This window comes from Peromyscus leucopus, chromosome 20 (assembly GCF_004664715.2).
Source record: "Peromyscus leucopus breed LL Stock chromosome 20, UCI_PerLeu_2.1, whole genome shotgun sequence".
In the NCBI taxonomy this organism is placed as follows: Eukaryota; Metazoa; Chordata; class Mammalia; order Rodentia; family Cricetidae; genus Peromyscus; species Peromyscus leucopus.
In genome coordinates, this window is record NC_051080.1 from 46518226 (window position 1) to 46536435 (window position 18210).

General features: G+C 43.4%; 1 protein-coding gene across 3 annotated transcripts in view; it reads left to right on the plus strand.

Annotated features, from left to right (window-relative positions):
* Window positions 1–18210, plus strand: part of Fzd6 (frizzled class receptor 6) — a 34348-nt gene that overhangs the window by 476 nt on the left and 15662 nt on the right. For 2 of the 3 annotated variants that reach the window (XM_028879232.2, XM_028879233.2), the window contains exon 2: window positions 435–750. In XM_028879232.2, the coding sequence (XP_028735065.1) occupies window positions 574–750 (177 nt within the window). In that variant the 5' untranslated portion in view covers window positions 435–573. Of the gene's footprint in view, window positions 1–407; window positions 751–18210 lie in introns of all 3 variants that reach the window. The other variant, XM_037197744.1, reaches the window with a different exon arrangement.

The window sequence follows — 18210 nt, forward strand, 5'->3', positions numbered from 1 at the left end:
ACGGGCCTTTGGGGACAACAGCAAAAGCGTGTCCGCAGAAGACTGCTGTTGTAGGGTGCTGACCTTGAACTCCGGGGCTTAGGGACTCCCCCCGGGCTTCAGTGTCCCCCACATAGCGAGGCGACCACCACCCACGTCCCTTTTCTCGCCTCCAGCCTGCCCGTCCCACGTCTCTCCTTTGCCCCGCGTTGTTCCATCCTAAACCCCCCATCACACTTCTCCAGAACTGAAGCCTCCTTAGCAAACCGATGCGGTCCATGCCGGGGCAGGTGGGGACGGAGCTGGCTCGGGTGGACGTTTTCCATGGTTTTTTGACCCCAGGGTCGGTCACCTAGAGTGAAGTTCGGCGTACATTTCAATGTGTGGCAGATGTGGCTGATCGCACACTTTTGGGGTTGTTTTTACAGCAGTTGACCCCAGAACTCATTTTTCAGGAAGCGGCTTCCTTCAGAATGGTCAAAATAAAGGCATGAGGCGTTTGGACGTTTTTATCTCCGAGTGAGAATCTTCTGATGAGGCAAGGAGTTTGAGATTTAATCCAAGCCATGTGGTAAAGTCGGGGGTCCGAAGAAAATGGAAAGGCCCGGGTTTCTGTGGCTGTGCCTCTTCCTGCCCGCGGTAAGGGGACACAGCCTTTTCACCTGTGAGCCCATCACTGTGCCCAGATGTATGAAGATGGCCTACAACATGACCTTCTTCCCCAACCTGATGGGCCATTACGACCAGGGAAAAGCCGCTGTGAAAATGGAGGTCAGTGCTCCTGAAGCCTTTATCGAAAATTGCTTTATACGTAGGTTGTTTTTTTAAACTATTATTTTATCTTTTCTTTTTCACAAGTCATGTTTATCAAATTACTAGTGAAAATTAAATCCCACCCCACTGTCGTATTTTGTGTACAATTGGGGCCTCTAGTTAATTCGCTTAAAGGAAGCGAATTCGCTTAAATCACAATGAACAGTGATTACAGATGATTAAAATATTTTGTGTTTCCAAGTTTTGGATGGTTGTGTCTCTAAAATGGTGAATTCTGAATTCTTTTAATGGTTGACTGAGTGTCTAATCTGTATTGCTTGAGCTAAAATTGAAGAAACTTACATGTTTTTTAAAAAGTACTTGTCATTTGGTTTAGTTTTTTCCAAAGCAAATAAATTATTGAAACGTTTTGGCGTTCAAGATAATGTTTTACTGAAAAGTGACTTTTTCAGGCATAGCATTTGAGGATGTTGTTGTTTTCTATAAGTTCCTTGTGAGCAGAAACCCCACTGGTAGGGTAAAGAACAGAGTGACACTAAAGATTGCCTTAGGTGCCTCAGTTCCCCGCCTGTCTCTGGTTTAGAGATATGCAGATGTCTCAGGGAGCTGTGGGAAGAAAGAGCTACCTGTGGAGACAGGAACCTGCCCTGCCACACAGATCTGTTAGGTTGATAAGTTTCATGAAGGAAAAAAGAGACAAGTGTGTGTTTCTGTAATCTCTCTAGAAAAGCTGAAGGCAGTAAAGGTTTTTCCTCAGGCTGCCTCTAAGAGACAGAAACCCCTAGAAATGTAACTAGATAGGGCTTTTTAAAGTGGCTGCATTTGCTCTTGCTGCTTTGAAGGTCTGCCATTGTCTGACTGCCTCGCTCTAGACTCCTGTCTGGGTAGGACACTTTTTAAATACTAAGATATCATTTTAAAAGATTTACAGGTTACAGGTTTGTAATCTCTCAGGGGTTTTTCCAAACCAATGCAAACTCTCCTTCCCTTTCATCAGACTGAGGACTGATCACTGCCCCTCCCAAATGCAGCGAGTTCCCCCACTCTGCCACATCCTCCACCCTGTGAGGTGTTCTTGGAACACTCCACAAACGATTCGGGGAGACTTCCATCGTTTAATCAGAGCCATAAGTGTGTAGTGGGAATACCATCAAGCGATAATTACAGCCTTTGTTCTTGCTTTCTCTGATGATAATGTTCTACAACCCACTTTTTCAGTGAGTTTTTTCAAGCATTATATTTTCATCCGGCTTCCTCTCTGTGTTTAGCTATGTGCATTTTAAGTCTGAATGCTGACAGTGACTTATAAACTCCTAACATTGACCCTGAGTTCCTTCGTGTTGGATGGCGGGGGCAGCCCAGAAGGACACGCTAGTGTTTTAAAGGCTTTTTGAAGACAGTAACAACTGGTTTCTGTTACATGCACTTTTATAAAGACAAGTGTTTGTTTTCTACCTTAAAAAGTTGTTTTTTTCCTCTCCTAGCTTCTTTCTCAGATAGTTTTAGTCTGCACCCCTCAAGAAGGGTTTTTGCTCTTTATTCGAGTACTGACATTACCGTCTCTTCCTGTATCATCTCCACAATACCAAGCGCTCCTGGCCTTGGGGCTGTCCAGGTTTCCTGTTACATTTCCAGTGAATTAGTTTTAAGATATGGACTGAGGAATTTCATGGCAGTCACGGCAGCCACTTGTTCCTTCTTTCTTTTCTCATCTTTTTGCAAAGACTTCTATTTTGAGACAGAATCTTGCTTAGTTGCCCCGTCTGGTCTTGAACCCTCTCTGTAGGCCAGGCAGACCTTAAACTTAGACACCTTCCTCCCTTTTCCTCCCAGTGGCAGGGGTTAGAAGTCTGCCAGTAGCACAGGATTTCTTTTCTTTTTTAGTGAACATGGTCTTCTTGTGTTTTCCAGACTGGCCTAGAACTTGCTGTCTATCCTGGGCTGCTTTTGAGTTCATGATCCTCCTGCCTTCATGCTCTGAATGCTAGGATTATAGGCACTAATCACCATGCCTACTTCAAATGTACTTTCTTAGCTCCCAGGAATTCCATGTTAAGTCAAGAGATCTATCTTATTTCTCTCTTTTAAAAATTAATTTATTATTAATTGTATGTGTGTATATGCACAGTGTGTGTGTGTGTGTGTGTGTGTGTGTGTGTACATTGCATTCTTAGTAATATGTTACCTAGGCTGCATCTTACTTGCTTTCCATGTGAATCATTTGTGCATTTGTGTGTGGCGTGAAGAGGCCAGACAGGAGTACATTGGGTGTCTTTATTGCTTTCCTCCACATTGTCTTGAGATACGGTCTCTGATTGTACTGGAATCTTGCTGTTTTGTCTAGGATGTCTGGCCAGCAGGCCTTTGGGATCTACCTGTCTGCCCCCATTGCTGGGATTACAGGCATGTACAGCCATGCTCAGCTTTTTATTTGGGTGCTGGGAATTCGAACTTAGGTTCCCATGCTTGCAACTCTTACTGCTCGTGGTGGTTTGAAAGAGAAAGGCTTTTTTTTTTTTTTTTTTTTTTTTTTTTTTTTAAGAGATAGGCTTATATGTGTGAATACTTGCTCCCCAGTTGGTGAAACTATTTGAGAAGGATTAGGAGGTGTGGCCTTGCTTGGAGGAGGTATGTCACTGTGGGGGACTTTGAGGTTTCAGAAAACTGGCACCTTTCTCAGTATCTCTCTCAGCCTCCTACTCGTGGATCAGTATGTTGGCTCTCAGCTACTGCCTCGCCTGCCTGCCTGTCATCATGCTCCCACCATGATGGTCATGGACTCTAACCTCTAACCATAAGCCCCAAATAAACTGTTTCTTCTATAAGTTGCCTTGGTCATGGTGTTTTATCACAGCAATAAAAATATCTAAGACATTCCTTGCACCATCTCGACAGACTCTGAATGTGAATTAAATTTTTTTTTCATGGCCCAGCGGTGGTGGCACACGCCTTTAATCCCGGCGCTTGGGAGCCAGAGCCAGGAGGATCGCTGTGAGATCAAGGCCAGCCTGGGCTACAGAGCGAGATCCAGGACAGGCACCAAAACTACACAGAGAAACTTTGTCAAAAAACGTATTATTTTTGAACTATATGTATGTGCATATGTTTGTGTGAAAGTATTGCATGTGAGTGTAGGTACCCCCAGAGACCAGAAGAAGTCATCATATCCCCTGGAGTTGGAATTACAGGCAGTGCTGAGCTACTGGACATGGGTACTGGGAACTGAGCTGCAGTCCTCTGGAAGAGGCAGCAAGCACTTGTTACTGCTGAACTGTCTCTCCAGCTCTACCCTGCACCACCATGTGAATTTTGTTGTTGTTTTTGAGACTACATGGCTTTTTCTGGCTTAGAACTTGCTATGTTGACCAGGCTAGCCTCTAACTCATAGAGATACACCCACCTCTGCCTCTGGAGTGCTGGGATTGAAGTCATGGACCACCAGACCCTACTCTATATGAGTTTTTAGTCAAATTTATCACAAGTCAAAAGGATCGGACAGGGATATCATGGCTCTTTAATTTTGCTTCAGAAATTGCTTGAAATAAGAGATTTCAGTTTTTCCTCCTCATTTTATTAGCTAAGCATAAGGTCATGTGTATTACAAAGAGTTAAGTTATGATTCTGAGTAGTAAGTTGGCTTTGTAATAAAGGATGTTGTGCAACAACTCTCCCTGGTGGGAAAACAAATGGCGGCTGGTTTTCCATTATGTTTCTTTTGTTTTCTATCAAGAGCATAGCTTCAGAACTTAGGAGGTTGACATCCTGTGAGAAGCTGATTTCATATGCTAGGACTGAGGTTGGTCTAGGGAAAATGGAAACAGGAATATTGTATTATTCTTTGTTGAAGTCCAGACAGAACCCGAGTCATGTGTTGTGTGTTTAGACCAGCATGTGGCCACTCTGCTTTTAAACAGTTTAAAGGAAGTAAGCCACAAAAAAACTTCCTTTCCATATTAAAGTGTCAATGTTCAATTAAAAAAAGGAATGGACAGATACTGGATCAACAGACTTCTAAGAAAAAAATGTTTCTGTGTAGAGTGACTTTTTTAGACATTTGCTTTTTTGTGCTTTTAGAGGAATCCAGTGGACTCTGTCCTGATATCATTTACCGCCTCCCTTCGTTCTTATACCCAAGTCTGTAAAGGAGAGCAGATGTTTAGTGTGGCCCCGCTGCTTTGCTTTAGGGTGTACTAGGTAAAACAGCGGTGGCTCTCCCACAAGTAATAGAGGGGTCGTAGTGAAATAAAGAAACACTTGAGAGTGTTCTCTGTCAGAAGTATCATAGCTGCTGTTTTAAACAGAGACCCACAGCTCACTTTCCCTTGGGATGTTGTGTTGTAGATACAGGGGAAGCCCCCCGACTACTTCTGGGTCTACTGAGTAAAGGTAGACCCCATGTGAACAGAAGGGTCTGTGACTAGGCACAGGGCTCCCACTTGTTCCTAGGTCCCCCAGTCTAGGATGCTGTCAGTCATGCCCTCTGAAGAGCAGAGCCTGTCCACAGAGGGAAGACTGGTGATTGTTTTCTTTCCTTGAAAATGTGGAATGCAGGTAATAATATGTTTTATTTCTCCATTTTGTGTATTTATAATATATTTATTAATATTTATTCATGGTACCTGAATGTATGGTTTTCTCAGAATTAGCTTTCCATGTTGGACAGTTGCCTATCTAATGTCAACCAGTAGTATGTATATTTTTTCCAGTTTTCCAAAGGAAATAAATTAAATGGTATAATGTTCCCTGCCAAGAAATATTTTTCAGATCCATATGGAAATGTTGTGCATTTTTAATTTTTATTGTCTGGAAGCTTCACTTTACATTTGTTAAAGAAGCCGACTAGTCTGAGATTGAACTCGTTGATAAAAGCAAGTAAAAGCATTTGTAACACAGCAATACATAATAGATTGATTTTCTTAAAGAATTCACTCTAGGCCAGGCATGTGGGTACACACCTTTAATCCCAGCACAGGGGATGAAGAAGCAGGAGGATTTCTGAGTCGAGACCAGCCTGGTCTACAAATCAAGGTCCAGGGCAGCCAGGGCTACACAGAGAAACCTTGTCTTGAAAAACAAACAAAACAAAACAAACCACAAGAATTTTCTGCAGACTTTTATAACCACCTTGACAGTGTTTCCATTTAATTGGCATTGGGGACCTTCAAGAGTTCAGTGTTCCTTTTCTCCCTATGGTCTGTCACTTTCTTTATCAGTCTCTTTGCAGATTTCTTGATTGTCTCTCACTTCTCTTCACTATCGCTAGACCTCGGCTTTCTTTTTGGTGCCCTTTAAAGCAGAAGTGAAGCCTTCTTCTTTCTGTGTGCACCACTGAGTGCGACCAGGAGTAGGGAGCATACGTTCTGAAATGAAAATCAGATGCTTGGCTGCTACCGACAGGATGCTGATCGTGCTTCAGTGAAAGGATAATTGTTCTTGAGCACTCACCGAGACACAGCCCCCCAAAGTAGTGCCACAGGACCGCTCTGCTTAGGCTTCAAAAGAAGTACGACACCTTCCCTTCTCTCGGCCGGCACCCCAGTTAAACATTCGAGTGCACACTTTTCAGAACTTGTAGGACTGAACCCCAGGCCCTTTCCTGTGTACTTCACTGAGACTAGCGGGTATCCATCCATTCAACAGATTATTTGAGTGCATAAATCAGTAAATAACCAGAGACACCGGTCATACAATATTGAGTAAGAGCGACCTCCGTGCTCTCGTGGCGCATCAATGAAATATAAAACAATCTATCTGGTTTTGTCTTACTATTTTCCATTATAGTTTTCAGTAAAGGTTTATATTCTTAGATTGCTCTCTGCCCACAGCTGCTCGTTAAACAAAATACACATTTAGAACTGTTTTAATATTATTTTGATCTGATCATTGATTCATTTCTTTTATATGCTTTTGATTATTTGCACTCTGTAAAGGAGCCTCCTTGGTTTTTGGGTTTTTTTTATTCTTCCTAAGATAAGGAGGGCATCTGAATTTGTGAGGCAGGAAGGAATTGACTAGTAGAGCGGTGGGCAACTTATTTAACAGACAGATGAGAAGTGGAGCCCAGCTCCAAGGAAATCAGCTTCACCCAAGACACTGGTGGAGGAGGAGTCTACTTAGGAGAACTGCGCATAGAATTTCATTGAGGGCAGATGCTTACTGGAAGGGATTCAGGGTCTTCACCTGGCAGTGCATAGCTGCATGGTCCATCTGGATGTGGTGCCATATTAAGGGCTTTAGACCGTTTGTTTCTCTGCTTTTGGCATCTCGACCACTCAGTGATAGCCGGGTCAACCTCAAGGGAAGTCATACTATTGAATTTAGATACACCTTCCTGCTACTGTGACCCCGTTGTTCCAGAGCCTAGCAATCAAATCTTGGAATAATGAGAAAAAACAAAACAAAACAAAAACCCGATTCTCGTCCAGAGTGGATATTTAGTCTACATGGTTGAGAGTTTCCTCTGCATCGAAACCTGTTGGCTTGTATTCACACACAGCCACACCACTGGATATTATAGGCTCCTTTTGGAAAAATGTGCTTACATACTGCTTTTCCAGATTTCTAGTCACAAGTTCTCCTGTCTTCCTCTTTAAAATAACTGTGTGGGGCCAGCGAGATGGCTCAGCAAGTAAAGGTGACTGCCACTAAGCCTAGTCAGAGTGGATCCCTGGGGCCTACATGGTAGAAGGAGAAAACTAACTCAGAAGCTGGCCTCTGACCTCCACATGTGCGCTATGGCATGTGTCACACACACACACACACACACACACACACACACACACACACACACGCGCGCGCTAAATTTAAAACAAATTCTCTTTTAAAAATATCCCTATCTGGTTATGCTATTAGTCATATTCTATCAGTGTAACTTCTTATCTCAAACTATCTTCCAACTGATAATGTGGATAAGACACAACAGTTAAAATTCTGTTTACTTAGGGCTCTCTCTAAATAAAGTTAACATGATATAGTAGTTCACTCTTGGCTGGGCCAGCTTGTTTAAGCTAGACTGTTACTGGTCCTCTTTTGTCATTTAGTCAAAGGGAATTCTCCACGAGGCCATAGTGCTGCTGCTGCTGCTGTTTGTTCTCTGGGGCTGGTGCTTGGATGCAGAGCCTTGGGCGTGCCAGGCAAGCTGTTCAAACTTGAGCTGCACCCCAGCCCATCAGTGACGTTTTAGGACAGAACAGCAACACGGCAGCAGTAGATAGTCTAAGAACTTGAACAGTACGCTTATGATGCTGCCCATGTCTTTAAGACATGCTTAGCCGCTTGAAGATGGAATGCCTTTGGGTACACCTGACGTCATGAGTGGGTGAGTTTGATAGCTCCTCGTTCATAGAAGTGACTTAGGTTGGTGACCTAGACGTTATTCAGATTCTCTAGATTTTCCATTGATTTGTTCAATCCCTACTAGGACCAGTACAAGACCAAGGTGGAAAGTGCCTTTAATTCAGTAGAATTAAACCCGTTTATTTGCTCTAATGTGTTACCATGGATCTGGAGCATAGGTCTATGACCTCATCACTTTTACATCCTTAATATAATGGGCTAGTCTGACATCTGTGAAATGGTGATGCGGTTCAGGGTCTCTGGCAGGGAAATTGAGATGCAGAACTGAAGAAATGGTTCTCATCTGAAGAGGTTATCAAGTAGCTCTCTGGTCCCAACTCCAGTTCCCACATCAGTAGATCTGAGATGGATGGCGAATCTGCATCTCTAAGAAGTTCATGGGAGTTGCTGGTGCCATTGATCTTGAGAATCCACTCTTTGAGAATTCCTTTCAAGGCAAGTTAGCCTGGATGTACCACTGGCCCGTCTGTATGTGCTAAAGAGCACTGGCCAGATTAGAGCTGCATACAGGTGCCATGGCAACACTAATTTATTGTAGTAAGGAAACTACATCTGGAAAAGAACCTTACCCATGCACTTGGGGTTGCTCAAGACAACTACTAAGAACACATCTAGTTTCCCTAGGATGTTAAAATGGGCAAGTAGTAGGGTTACTTGTTTTGATGGTGTCACTAATCTCAGAAAACCCTGTTGATCTACATTATTGATTTTCTTTTTAATTTTCTATCATGATAGAGAAAAGACCTCTTACTAGCTTGTGTTTGGCTCTTCCACCCATGGTATTGTTTGTAGGAAACCAAGATAGTGATGGTACTTTTGCTAGGTACAGCTGTTTAAGGCATACATACAGAGGTTGACAGGTGATGGTGGGCTGCCTTTGTCCAGCCTCCAGAAACCCCGTTTCTGAAGCTAGCTTGCCAAATCTAGGTTCTCTGAGAAACAAGCCCATATTCTTGTTGGTTTTATTTTTTAGCTCTTTTGGGGGGCCCACCACCCTGCTCCCAAATAAATCACACAGAGTCTTATTCTAATTATGAATGCCTGGCCTTAGCTTGGCTTGTTTCTAGCCAGCTTTTCTTAACTAATTATCCTGTCTACCTTTTGCCTCTGGGCTTTTGTCTTTCTCTATTCTGTATATCTTTCTTTACTTCTTTTTCCGTGGCTGACTGTGTAGCTGGGTCCTGGTCCCTAGAGTCCTCCTCTCCTCCTTTTCTCATTCCTTGATCTTTTTCCTCCCAGATTTCTCCTCCTATTTATTCTCTCTTCCTACCAGCCTCGCCTATCCTTTCTCCTGCTTTGCTATTGGCCATTCAGCTCTTTATCAGACCCTCAGGTGTTTTAGACAGACAAAGTAAAACAACTTCATAGAGTTAAACAAATGCAACATAAAAAAATGCAACATCTTTGCATCGTTAAACAAATGTTCCACAGCATAAACAAATGTAACACATCTTCAATTAATATTCCACAACACATATTGGTATTTAAATTGTGTTCCTTTTTTCTATCTTTCCCTGGACCCTCAGAAGTAAATCTCAACAGTGTCTTGCAACTAATTTTAGCTTTTTGTTTTCGGATTTTGTTTTGATTTGACCCTCACAGATTATGTCAAAGTGGAACTCTTGGTTGAAGCATTAAAGAGTGATGGGAATGGAGCAGAGGCAGTTTACTTTCTTCTTACAAAGTAAAACTTGCCAAGAAGGAAGGTCTTGCCTCAGAGGCTGTGGGTTTAGAGGGCTGCATTTCCAAGCCCTCTGGCCTTGTCACCGTCCTCATTGGAGCTCTGGGTCTCACGGCTTCCTAACCCTGTCACTGTGGGATTTCTATGAGAGAAAGGCACATCCAGCTGACAGAGATTGACAGCCTGCAGGGTCAACTGTGTATTCCAGCCTCTGCGGCTCTCAGTCCCTTTGAAGTTTCGTGTTTAGAGTCAAGAAATGAGAGCGCTAACCAGGCTGCTCTCTAAACACGCCGCCCTTAGAGCCTTTACTTCACACCGTCTTCGAGGTCTTCACTCCGCTGTCTAGTTCTCTGATGGCAGCTACTCAGTTGATTCAGAAAGATCTATTATCTTTCCTTCATCGGAGGGTTCTGTCTCGGGTGTACTCAGGACCCAAGAGATTGCGAGACTCATTCAGTTTGCCATTTATGCCCCATATGTTGCCAGATTTTCATCTCTAAATGGTAATAGGATGCTTACTGCTTTTGGCCTCCAGTTAGGCTGGAAACTCATTTCTAGAATTTGTTCCATTTACTGAGATCATTTACAGTCCATTCTTTGTGGAATTTCCATACTAGTTAGTCATGTTGGCTGGTTTTAGGGGGAAAAATGGATGAAGCTTCAACAATATATAGACTCAATGACAAGGCTGGCAAAATCAGATTCAGATCTTGGGGGGTGGGGGGCACGAAAAGAGCCAGAACGTAGATAAGATCGTGCCAGAGGGTGTTTGTCACCATGCCAGGCTTTTGTCACTGCAGAGATGGTTGATCCCCAAAGTGGAACTGCTGAATAGCTGGAGAGTAAATGCTGATGCTAGAGCTCAGGCAAGACAGAGTTGCCTGCCAAAAGCACATTTCGTTGTTTCAGAGGTCAGCTTTGCTGCTCATGTCTCTGTTGCTTTTCATAAACTCTTGAGCTATCATGAATGTCCTTAGAGGTAGGTCATCTAGGAATCTTCTCTCATTTCACTCTGAGAATACCTTGAGACTCAGAGACAGAAAATTGTCTTGGAAGGTGACAACAGGTAGTTCAACAGTATTTAGAATTTAGTAAGAATTAAAGTACTGGTAGTATATCCCATCCGTTAAAAGATCATGTGAAGTAGCCCCCTGTTCTTGTTCTCATGGTCTGTTTATTCTATTTTAGCTGGTTTTAGTTTGGTTTTTTCAGAACACAGTAGAGGTGTTAATTCCCTTTTCTCTTGTCTTCTTCCTGGTTTCTGCCGGTACCAATAGTAGCAGCTCTGTCTAGGGTTCCAGCTGAGGATTGACCCTTGAAGGAATCTGCTTTTCATTTCTCTGAAGGTTAAAACTTCAGTTAACAGGACTACTTACTTATTTATTTCTTTGGTTTTTGAGCCAGGGTTTCTCTGTGTAGCCTGGGCTGTCCCAGAACTCTCTTTGTAGACCAGGCTGACCTCAAACTCACAGAGATCCGCCTGCCTCTGCCTCTCAAGTGCTGAGGTTAAAGGTGTGCACCACCACCGCCGAGCTGGACTATTTTTAATCATTATTAAATGCTAGACCCTCAAAAGTATTAGTGATACTTTTTGTTACTGTGTGACTTTCTTTGAGAATACAATAGAAAAATGAAAAATGCATGAGTGAGATCATGAAGACATAGGATCACTGAGAGAGTTGGGATATTTCACCAAGCAGGAAAAACAAATTAAAGAGACCGTGGAGCTTGACTATTTCCTCAGTTCAGAAGTTTACATGGCACTTCCTATGCAAATATACATAATTACAGCATGGAATTCAGAGTATAAAACTGAAGGACGTGAAGATTATCACAGGTTAGGCTTTTAGTATTTGTATCTAAAGATTTGGTTTCCAAATATGGAGCATGAACGTTCTCTGGAAAAATGTTGATTACTAGTGAGATTTTTACTTCAAAAGCTTGAGAAAATACTCTCATCCTGTTCATGCTTTCAAGTGACTGCTATGTTGAGTTCAGTAGCAGGCTGACCCATTGTTTGAAGTAGTGCTTGTTTCTAAAGTATTTGTTCCAAAATTACCTGCGCACATTGAGGAGGTCTGCACAATATTTGGAATGATAAACATACCTTGAGGTTTTTGATGTGTGACCTGTGAATTTCTGTTGTAGATTTCCAGTCCTCTTCTAAGGTATTCCTCCTCCATCCTTGTTGGATTGAGACATTTTTACTTGGCTTGTGGTTTGAGAGTGTGATTTTCAGCAAGAACTGGGGTAAAGATCAAGAGGACAGACTCTGGGGTCACATGGGCTACAATCCCTCCTGTTGCTTACAGCTCTGTCACTATCCAAGGTTACTTAACCTCCCAGAGTCCGACCCTTCATCTGGAGGCTGTTTCACAGGGTTATTGTGGTGTCTGAAAAAGCTCATTTTAACATTTGATAATTATAAGATTTATAAGTATTGTAACAGTAGCAGTGAGTCTGGAATAAGAACATTTAGATTCTAATCCAGCATAGATTTGGGAATTTCCAAAATAATTTGCACTAAGAAGTTGGCACATACTCAGGCTTGGCCCAGCTCAGTGGTTGTGGGTCTGTGATGTCGAGGTGCTGTGAGGTCACTGTAGAAGGGAGCCCGGAGAAGCTCCTCAGCAGGGAGGGTTTCCTTCTGGGCCAGAGCAGCTGAGCCTTTCTTTGTTTGGTAGGCCGGGCTTTTTGTACTTAGCACTTAACCGTTTATTAGCTAGATGAGGTGTACACGGACGTTTTGAGAATCACTGACTCAAAGGTCCTCACAGGCTCCCAAGACTAAGTCCTTTGTCTGTTAGTCTGATCAACTTGCAAGTTGGTGGCTCTATTGGATCTGATCCAAAGATGTGTCCTCTTTGTCCTGCACAGTGTTTTAAATGTGTAAATTAAAGTGCCAAGATTCAAGATTTGGGAGATTTCTCACCTAAAAATTGAGGTTCTCTTTTTTGTATATGCAGAATTGATGTGTCTGATAATTCTGTGCTCACATCTCCAAGGAAAGGTCTGCTGGATCTAGGTGGCAGCCGCTGTCAGCCACTCCCCTGTCTCACACACATTTAACTGATGAGCCAGGCCTTCAGACAGAGTTTCCGTTTTCAGTGTCTGACTTAGTCTCTTTTCTGTATCTAAGTGTCATTGTTGCTGTAGTAGGCAAACTGTTTGTGTCAGGGCTCTCCAGAGGACTAGAACTCAGAATGAATATGTATTGAAAGTAGCTTCGTTAGGCTGGCTTTCATATGGCTCACTGGAGAGTCCAGCATTGACTAGCCGGATGCTGGAGAGCCTGAGAGACCAGAAGCTGCTCAGTACACACACCTTGTGTGTTTGTCCTATAAGAAAGTTGTAGAGCAGCCAGTGGCGCACGCCTTTAATCCCAGCACTCAGGAGGCAGAGCCAGGCAGATCTCTGTGAGTTGGAGGCCAGCCTGGTCTACAGAGCGAGATCAAGGACAGGCACCAAAACTACACAGAGAAACCCTGTCTCAGAAACAAACAAAACAAAAAAAAGGAAGTTGTAAAGCAGACATATGTGTGTGACTTGCATCTTGCCATTGAACTAAACATCAGTTTTTAAATGTTGGCCGTCAGCTCGCTGTGGCAGTTGTGAAGTGGTTTCTCTGTCAGAACACAGCACTGTGCCCTTGCATTCTTCCTACTGAAGAATCTGGTTACCAGACTCTACGTGAGGACCCTAGCCTTTTCATAAAGGCTGTTTTAAAGTCTTTATGTTGGAATATTTAGGGCCTGCTGGGCTGGGGTTGCTGGGCTCTATGGAGATGGATTGTTCTGGCTGTTACTGTGTTTTGTTTTGTTTTTTTTTTTTTATGCTGGTGTCTAGACACCTGGGGTTGGGAAGACTGTAATTCTAGGTGTTGGTATCTTGTCTTTGTTGGGTGGAAGTTTTGTTCCTTGGTTTCTGTTTCTTTTCTAGTTCTTAAGAGAGTGTAGTAGACTGTTGCCTGTAGGAAAATCTGGGGTCCTGATAGGTACGGGCACTGGGGATTTCAGGTAAAATGTGTTTCTGGATATTGGGACCTGGGACTTAGGAATGGGGAGGGGCTGGGGGCAGTAGCGGGCTTTCACAAGAGGGAGAAAAGCAGAGTGTTCCACCAGGATCTGCTCAGTCAGTCCACTCGGTATGCGGGCAGAAAGTGAGGGGAGGCTACAGCAGAATGTTTGCTGAAGAGCCAGGGATGAGACTGGGGGATTGGACTTCGAGGGATGGAGGGAGAGGTGAAGATGTGCAGTTAGCTTACTTGCTGCTCTGGCGGGAGTGGCCTGTGGGTTCCCAGAGAGCGCCTGCTGGAGTTGGGGGCTGCAATAAAGCAGTGCACAGGGCATGGGAGTTAGGAGGGGAAGACCTGTTGGGTCCACTGGAGATGGGGGGAGGGCTGCAGGAGGTATTCTGGTGCAGAGCTGGGGGATTAGATTTGGAGGAACAGAAGGTGAGGCGGAGGTCTGCAGTCAGCCCACCTGCTTCCCTGGCCAGATACTCAAAACTATTCTATTAGAATTAGACTGGTTGAGGACAGTATAAACAAGAAATCAGTGAGCAGCTGTTCATGCCTCCTCACCAGAAGAGGATTCTCATAGGGTCTCGGCAGTTTCCTGGCCAGGTGAAAGGCTGACCATTGAGTGCCTTTTTACTGGAAAAGGTTGAGAGAGAGATACAGAATACCAACTGTGGGCTGGAAAGATGGCTTTGCCATTCTCAAAGGCTTGGCTCACAACCAGAGTGCCAGAATACCAATTGTGATGGCCCTGTATTTCCTTAGTCACTTTGCCCCATCAGGTCGGGTGAACTTTCCATGGGTCCAACATTCTCTAAACTTATTGTCATGTGATTGTTGATTGTGGATCCTCAGGTTTTGATATACCTGGCCGTGAACTTTCTATACTTTTGTCTCAGCCTCATTATTATGAAATTGTCCATCACACACACACACACACACACACACACACACACACACACACACACACTTTTTTTTTTTTTTTAGTTTTTTTTTTTTTTTTTTTTTTTAGTTTTTTTTAGTTTTTCGAGACAGGGTTTCTCTGTGTAGCTTTGCGCCTTTCCACTTTGGAGACCAGGCTGGCCTCGAACTCATGGAGATCCACCTGCCTCTGCCTCCTGAGTGCTGGGATTAAAGGAGTGCACCACCACCACCCAGCTAGCTGTTCATATTTTAAGAAGCAATGTATTAGGTATAAGTAGTATTCAGCAGTGTATTTTAAAGTGTATTTGCAAGTCAGGAGCTGTTTAGTTGGCCGTACTGATGAAAACACCATCCCTATTCCTTTTTATCTTCCAGAAACTTTTCAAACCTTATAATTCACCAATGAGAGCTTTTCCTAGGTTTTTTTTTTTTTTTTAACTTGTTTGTTAATACAGCTGTGATTTTGGGATTTTTTTTTAAATGTTTAAATAAAAGCATTTCTGTGGCATTAAGAAGATGGAGAAATGATGCTAAATGATGATGTTCAGTACATTCCTCTCAAATCAGAATTTCCAGTCCTCTCCTACTACACATTCTCTCTATATGATGTCAGTTTTTATATTGATGACTTTAAGAGTAGGTATTCTTTTTAAAGATACATTTATTATTTATTCATGTATGTGCATGTGTGTGTGTGTGTGTGTGTGTGTGTGTGTGTGTGTGTGTGTGTATCCGTGTCCTCTGGAGTGGGAGTTATAGTCAGTTGTGAGCTGCCCAGCATGGGTGCTGGGATCCGAACTCAGGTCCTCTGGAAGAGCAGGAGTGCCCTTAACTGCCGAGCGTCTCTCCAGCCCCGAATCTGTATTTGAAAGCATCTTGCCTGCACTGCTGTGTGTGTAACTGCCTGCTAGCAGTTGCTCTGCACTGAATTGTCCCATGGACACTGTCCCGTCAACAGTTGGGTGAGTGGAGGAGCAGATGATGGGGTGACAGTGCAGTGGGATCCCACAGCAGTTAGAAGGAATGGACTATTGCTCCACAGAACAGCATGGATGCATCTCACAGTAATGACCTTGGGCTGGAGAGCTGACTCTGCAGTTAAGAACACTTACTGCATTGCAGAGGATGGATGGGGAGGGTGGTTTCAGGTCCCCATATCAGATGGCTCACAGCCACTTGTGACTGCAGTGCCAGGGAATCAGATGACCTCTGACCTCTTGGGACACCTGTATACACACACGGTACACATAAACTCACTCGGGCACACATCACTAAAATCCATAAATGAATCCTTAAACAAATGATGATTCCGGGTTAAAGAAGCTAAGCAACAGAAAAGCACACATACTGTGTGGTTCCACTTGTATAAAATAGAGAAGTGGTTGCCAGGGATGGGAGGTGTGCATGAGGTGGGGAAGTGACGGGGAGGGGAGGGCTACAGGGGAACTAGATTATAGTCATCTTGATTAGAGTAATGCTTTCAACACTTAGCTAGTTGTACACTTCGTATATATTTAATTCATCACATATGACTACCTGAATAAAACTGGGGAAACCCTCCATACCAAAGGCTTTCCACAGAAGAACAGCAGTCCTTGCCCGCACTTCCCACCCTGCTTCCCGGAGCAGCCACTCAACTGTTACGAGTTTTCTCTGTTCTTTGTTGACTGTCTCTGTTGAATTTCAGTCTCTGTTTGTAGGTCAGAGTTTGGTTCTCCTATTCTACTGCTTTTACTTTTCTTTCCTGCATCCTAATGACAGTGTTTAGTCGAATTCTTATTAGTGTTAGTGTTGCAAGGGACATTAAATATCAGATACCGCTGTGTCGAGAAGTCTGTTTTATTTCTTTAATATCTCCCACAGTTAATGCAATAGCTGCATTTCCCCCAGTTCCGTTGCTGTCTGTACGTGTGGCTGATTCTTTCAGATGTCTTAATAGTCTTGTCAGACACCTAGCATCGATTTCCCGAGGTGTTCCAGGTACTGTACAACCTGTTTTCTGTGTGTGTTTCTTTTTATTTCTTCTTGGAGTTTTATTTTTGAGACAGAGCTTCATGTAGCCCAAGCTGGCTTCAGACTGATCCTTCTCCCTCCGCTTCTTGAGTGCTGGGTTCTATTTTCTCTATTGTGTCTTCAGTGTCAGAGATTCTCTGTTCCATCTCTTGCAATCGGTTGGTTATACTTGTTTCTGTAGTTCCTGTTCATTTAGTCAGGATTTCTATTTCTAGCATTCCCTCAGCATGTGTTTTCTTTATTGTCTCAAATTCATTTTTCAGATCTTGGAATGTTTCTTTCATCTTTTTAATTGTTTTTTCTTGGCTTTCTTTGATTTCTTCCCATTTTTTGTTCGTTTTTTCTTGGAGTTTTATTTTTGAGACAGAGCTTCATGTAGCCCAAGCTGGCTTCAGACTCACTGTGTCACCAAGGATGATCTTGAACTTCTGATCCTTCTCCCTCTGCTTCTTGTGTGCTGGCTTTAGAATCCATCATACCTGGTTTACACGGTGCTGGGACCTTATGCATGCTGGGCAAGCACTCAGCCAACTGAGCTACGTCCCCAGCCCCTGCAGTCTGTTGGTTCCAGTATCCCACTCCCCTTCCCAGGGCTCTTTCCTTCACACATCTGCCTTCCTGTGCTCTGATGGCTTTGTGCACTAGACTCAGAGCTGTGCTGCTCAGGGCCCTTTCTACTCTTCAGTGTCGGTCACCTCAGTCCCACACCCTCCACCATTTTCCCTCTTGGTTTCTCCCATCGGTATCTTCTCCAGGAAGGCTGCATACTTGACTTTTCCACCCCTCTTACTGAAAATAGATTTTTATCCCTCACATGATATATCCTGGTTATGGTTTCCCCTCCCTCGACTCTTCCCAGTTCCTCTCCACCTCCCCTCCCATCCAGATCCACCTCCTTTCCGTCTCTCATTAGAAAACAAACGGGCTTCTAAGGGAATATAATATAATATAATATAATATAATATAATATAATGTAATGTAATGTAATGTAATGTAATGTAATACAATACAATACAATACAATACAATACAATACAATACAATATAACCAAAACTAACATTTCCGAACAGAACAAAACAAACAGAAGGAAAAGAGCCCAAGAGAAAGCACAAGAAAGAGACTCACTGATGGTATAATCAGGAATCCCATAAAAACCGTGACCTGGAAATCATAATGCATATGCAAAGGACCTGTAGGGTAAAAGTAGAGAAGGAAAAGTATATATAAATAAAATAGAAAAGGGAAGCCCTGACAGGACAATATGAGACAGGCAGCCTCCAAGGCTCCCGAGTCCACTTCCTGTTGGCTGTCTGCTGCTGGGCGTGCGGTCTACCCTTGAGAGTAGTCTGTTGTCCCCAGTGAGACTCCCTTGGAGTAGATGAAATTATTGTTTGCAGGTGGTTGTCTGCTGGAGATATCTCTGGGTTAGGGATAGGGACACCTGTCCACTCTCCCTTTCCGTTCT